This window comes from Octodon degus, unplaced genomic scaffold, assembly GCF_000260255.1.
Source record: "Octodon degus isolate 3935 unplaced genomic scaffold, OctDeg1.0 scaffold00105, whole genome shotgun sequence".
In the NCBI taxonomy this organism is placed as follows: Eukaryota; Metazoa; Chordata; class Mammalia; order Rodentia; family Octodontidae; genus Octodon; species Octodon degus.
Window position 1 is genome coordinate 4867974 of NW_004524681.1, and position 5362 is coordinate 4873335.

A 5362-nucleotide genomic window follows, 5' to 3' on the forward strand; every position below is an offset into this window, starting at 1 on the left:
GAGAGAGAGAGAGAGAGAGAGAGAGAGAGAGAGAGAGAGAGCACGCCCTGGGTCCAACACCACATCATGCTGCCTTTTCTGTCCCAGTCTAGTTCTCTCACTTCACACTCTTTCCCCCAGTGCCCTGGCCACAAAGTGCGAATGATGATCTTCATTCTGTAAGTTCATCATAAATAGTAGTGACAACGTAAGTGCCCTGCACAAGCTTGTTGCAGGTAACTCATTACAAGAAATATGTTTCTGATAAATAGCATCAAACTTCCAAATATCAAAGACAAATTGGATACACTTAGCTGCTCCACGGTAGGAGCGAGCTCAAATAAATGGTGCTGTTCTGTAACCATCAACTATTATATGACGCTTCAAAATAAGAATCATAAAGAATATTTATTGAGAGGATTTTTTTGTTTGCATGAAAAACCCAGTAAGAAACAGAGATTTACAGTACCAATATGATGAATATGTGTGGATATATACACATGGAAAATCAAGCCCAAACGAACTCTGCAAACAGTCATCTTCTCTCTGGATAATGAGACTATTGGTGATTTTTTTTTTCTGACTCTAAGTGTCCTGTATTTTTACACGTATCTATAATAATCACATGTCAGCTTTGTACCAAGCAAAAGTATAGAAGTTTCTGGTACACTGGAGAGTAAGTTCCCTGCCTGCAGAAGGCATGGGTGTCATTGAATTTGATCTTAATATTTACAGATGCATCTGATTTGAGGCATAATTGGCACAAAAAAACCCACCCAAAAAACAAAAACAAAAGAAAAAAGGACTTGTCAAGCTCTGACCTAGAAAATAATTGTTCTAAGATATCATTTTGGATTTCTTTTTTTTTTCTTTTTCTTTTTCTTTCTTTTTTTCTTTTTCTTTCTTTTTTTTTTTTTTTTGCATTTTTAGGGAAGGATCTACAGGGTGTTCAGGGTCTCACTACTAGATAGGACTCATAGGGATCTACAGCCTTCCAAGAGGTGGGATTATAGGAGCATGCCACCACGCCCAGTCTCGATCGCTGTCTCAGCATGCCCCCTGGGGTGTGGCCAGCACAGTAGGCCTGAGGATGGAACCCCTGGCCCCTGCGCCTGCTTGCAGGTGCTTTAATCTGCTGAGCTATTTGGCTGGCCCTCATTTTGGATTTCTTAACAGTGAGCATAATGTGGACAACAAAAATTTACCTCTTGTATTTAGAGACAGTAACAAAGTGACACAATTTACAGAAAAACATGCAAAATATGCGAGTTTCATATTCTGTTTTAATGCTTCACTTTAGTTTTGTCCTAGGCAGACACAAACACCCTCTGTACTAATAGCCATGTTTAGGATTCAAATGCTCTTAGCTATGTTTAAATTCATATTCCCATCTAATAATGTTACTTTAATAACTAAATGTATTCCACAAAATCTAAATCCAATTTAAATTTTACTTACTTTTAATTCTCAACTTTGCTTTGACAGGTGAAGAACATGATGATTCAGTTCAGAAGAAAGAAATAACTAAGGTATGAAAGAGAAAATTTTATGTCGTTTTAATTTCAAATTTTAGGTGCTTTTAAAAAAAATATATCAAGTTCCTAGAGGTCTGATTTCCACTACAACTAATGATACATTTAATGTATAACATTGAAAAAATTGATTAATGTGGTTCAAAGTTTCTTCCACCAGCCCCCAACAACATAGTTCCCTCTGTTTTAAAAATTCTTTTAAAGATATTTATGCATATGCAAACCAATATATTTCCCAGCTTTTCACATAGGTTGCATCTGTTCGTTCTTCAACTTTCTTTTTCAGCATGGTATCTTAGAGATTGTTCTAAATCAGTTTTTCAAAGTACGTTTTGTTTTTAATGGCTGTCAGTAGTGTTCTGTTACACTGGCATCCCACAGTTTATGGAAGGAAGAGGCTAACAGACATCTGAAATGTTTCCCATATTTTATTTGTAAAGAAAATGTAGAAAAATCCCTACATAGATACATTATTTCATGTTAGAAAGTACAGAATCCAGGGGCTGGAGAGATGGCTCAATGGAATAAGTGCTTCCCTGGTAAGCGCAAGGGCCTGAGTTCAACCCCTGGTTCCCCCCCCCAAAAAAAAGGTACAGAATTCATTTCTAAAAATGGAACTACTAAATCAAAACATATCTGTATTTTTTATAAATATTGCAAATTACACTCATTAGAATTTATAACAAATTCCCTGATACATTCTCCAATAATTTTATTTCTTCCATTCCAACTTAGATGACTCTGGATTCTTTTTCTTACCTAATTGCTCTTGATAAGTCTTCTAATATTACTTTAAATAAAGTGAACCTTGCCTTCTCCTAATTTTAAAAGAAGAGTTCTTAGTTTTTCACTTTTTAAAAAAAATTTTTTTTCATAATTTTATTGAGAAACTAATAACAATGAGACAGTTTCAAATCAAATTGGTAGGACAGTTTCAATAATTAACACATTGCATACTCTCTTCCTAGTAGTTATTTGCTATACAAGATGCAGACATGATATCCTATTTACAAACACCATTAGAACAAATCCCTCTATTCATTTTTTTTTTTTTTCGGTAGGACAGTTTCAATAATTAACACACTGCATACATTCTTCCTAGTAGTTAACTGCTGTACAAGATGCGGACTTGATATCCTATTTACAGACACCATTAGAACAAATCATTCTATTCATTAAGAGAATGTAACTATATATCTATCCAAACCACTTTGAAAACACAAATACAATCCTCTGTATACCCATTTTTTGTTAAGTTCCGTTATTTGAATATTATAGGTATGTAAACTCAGCAAACTATTCTAAAAGAGTCCAGTAGCCCATAATAGTATTGGGTCTTCCACTTGACTGGCACTGTCAGAAATTGTTGACCTGAGTCCCCCATAGCTCAACATAACAGCATGGCTTTACTTTTTTTTTTTTTTTGGTGGAACCGGGGATTGAACTCAGATCCTTGCATTTGCCAGTCAAGTGCTTATCCTACTGAGCCATCTCCCCGGCTGGCTTTACTTCTTATATTTCGTTTTTATACTTTTCTGGTGGATGGCCCAGACCAAGGTAAAGCAGGACCAGTTTTTCACTTTTGAATATGATTTTAATTATGAGCTTTTCATATATGGCCTTCATTATGCTGAAGTATTTTTCTTTTTTATAGCATCTTTGTCATGAAGGGGCATTGAATTTTGTCAAATGATTTTCCTCAACCTATTGAGATGGCATCTTGGTTACTTATCTCTCATTGCTGAGACAAAATACCTGACACCAACATTAAGGAAGGCAAGGTTTATTCAGCTCATGGTTTGTGGAGTTTCAGTCCCTCGTCAGCTGGCTCCAAGGCAGGGTGGCGTGCCACAGGGGCCACAGTTCAAAGAGGGAGAAGGTAGATGAGGACAAAAGCAAGAAGAGCAAAAGGTCGTGTGTGTGTGTGTGTGTGTGTGTGTGTGTGTGTGTGTGTTTGTGTGTGTGATCAAGCCTCCTTTTCTCTCTGTTACCCAGACCATGTCAGTTCCCTCCTCGTCTACAACCTCAGGATGTTTACGTAGTTAGGCCCCTGGTGTACTGCTGAGTTAACCCAGGGTAATTTCTCAAGTTGACTCAGGGTATCAACCAATCCAACTTGGCCATACTCCTCTTCATCTTTCTGTTAACATGGTGGTTTGCATTGGTTCGTGTCCATTGGTTGAACCATTCTAGCATCCCAGGGATAGGATTCTTTACTGTGATGTTAGATTCAATTGGCAAGTATTTTCTTAAGGATTTTGTACTTGTGTTCATTGGTAAACTTGTGATTTTCCTGTTCTGTGTGTGGAATCTTTGGCTTTGGTGTCAGGCAATGCTGCCTCACAAACTGAGTTTGGGAGATAGCAGTTCAGTTAGTAGTTCAATAGGACTTAGTAGTTCAATAGTAGTTCAGTGAACTACTATTATTATAGTAGTTGATTATTCGGGTGCCACTGGTGGAGTACAGCACCTTCTGGGTGTGTCTGAGTGGGTGTTCACTGGTGCATTCATTGGTACATTTGAGGAGGCCTGGCTATGCATGGTTTCCTTGGCACTGTTCCTGTTCATGGTGTTTTCCTGTCACCATGAACTCAGCATCTTTTCTGGGCAGGCCGCTCCCTCCTGCCTTCATGGAGTCAGCTGACCTTGAGACTTGGAGCCCAATTAAACCTCTCCATGGGTGTCAGGTGTTGTCTCAGCAAGCTGGCTAGTACAGGAGGGGTCTGCTTCATTTAATTTTTAATTTTGGAAGAGTGTTACGAGGAATGGCAGTAATTCTACTCAGAATGTTTGGTAGGTTTTACCAGTGAAAACATCTCAGCCTAGGGTTTTCTTTGGTAGGAGGTTTTATGGTTGCTGTTGTTTTGTTCTGAGATTTTCCATGTTTTCTAGTCTGGTCTTGGACTCCCAGGCTCAAGGGATCCTTAGAGTTTAACCTTCAGTGTTCTGGGTTTACAGATGTGTTCCACCATGGCAGGCTTTGTTCAAAGGTTCTTAGTTATTGATGCAATTTCCAGAGTATAGGTCTGTTTAGTTCTTTTTTTAATTAATTAAGTTTATTAGTATATTTTAGGCTTACATAATGGTCACATTCATTATAGGGAATTTATACCTGTACATGATATATGTGATTTTTAAAAACATTTCTTTACTGTTTAGATTTGGTAGGATGTATGTGTCTAGAAATGTATCTGATCTGCTAGTATATCCAGTTTGTCCATATGTTGTAACTATTCATAGTAGTCTCTAGGGATCCTTTTATTTCTGTTATCAGTTCTAATATTTCTTTCTTTTATGATTTTATTTGAATTTTATGTAATTTTCCTTGGTTATGTTGCTTTGAGGTCCTGTGTTTTGTTCAACTTTCTGTTGCTATAGTAGACTACTGGAGACTATTTTTTTAACAATGATTGTTACATTGCATATTGTTGTCTTCAAAGGACTTGTTCAGATTACCAGATGTAGGCAGGCAAAAGTGAACAAACTATTCAGCATTAACTGTTCCGTCTAACAAACCAATAGAAACTAGTATCACAATTATCTTAGTTACCTTGTTTGTGTATATACATTTCTCCCTTGTTCCTTTCTCCTTCCTCTCATCCCAGTTATTTTTTCCTTTTGAGCAGTTTCTTTTCCTTTCACAATATCTATTGTATCTTTTGGATTTTATTTACTCTTTCAGTTTCTTACATTAGGGAGGCAATATGATGTCTATACATGCGGGTCTGATTTATTTCACTCATGAGTATGGTTTCTACTTGCATTCATTTACCATAAAAGCCATGAGTTTATCTCTTTGTCTCTCTCTCTCTCTCTCTCTCTCTCTCTCTCTCTCTCTCTCTCTCTCTCTC

The 5362-nt window shown here is 37.1% G+C and overlaps 1 protein-coding gene across 1 annotated transcript in view; it reads left to right on the top strand.

Moving 5' to 3' along the window:
* Atp8b4 (ATPase phospholipid transporting 8B4 (putative)) overlaps positions 1-5362 on the top strand; it is a 255715-nt gene that overhangs the window by 163676 nt on the left and 86677 nt on the right. Inside the window, exon 13 of the mRNA XM_023724062.1 lies at positions 1465-1508. Coding sequence (XP_023579830.1) covers positions 1465-1508 — 44 coding nt within the window. The remainder of the gene's footprint in view (positions 1-1464; positions 1509-5362) is intronic.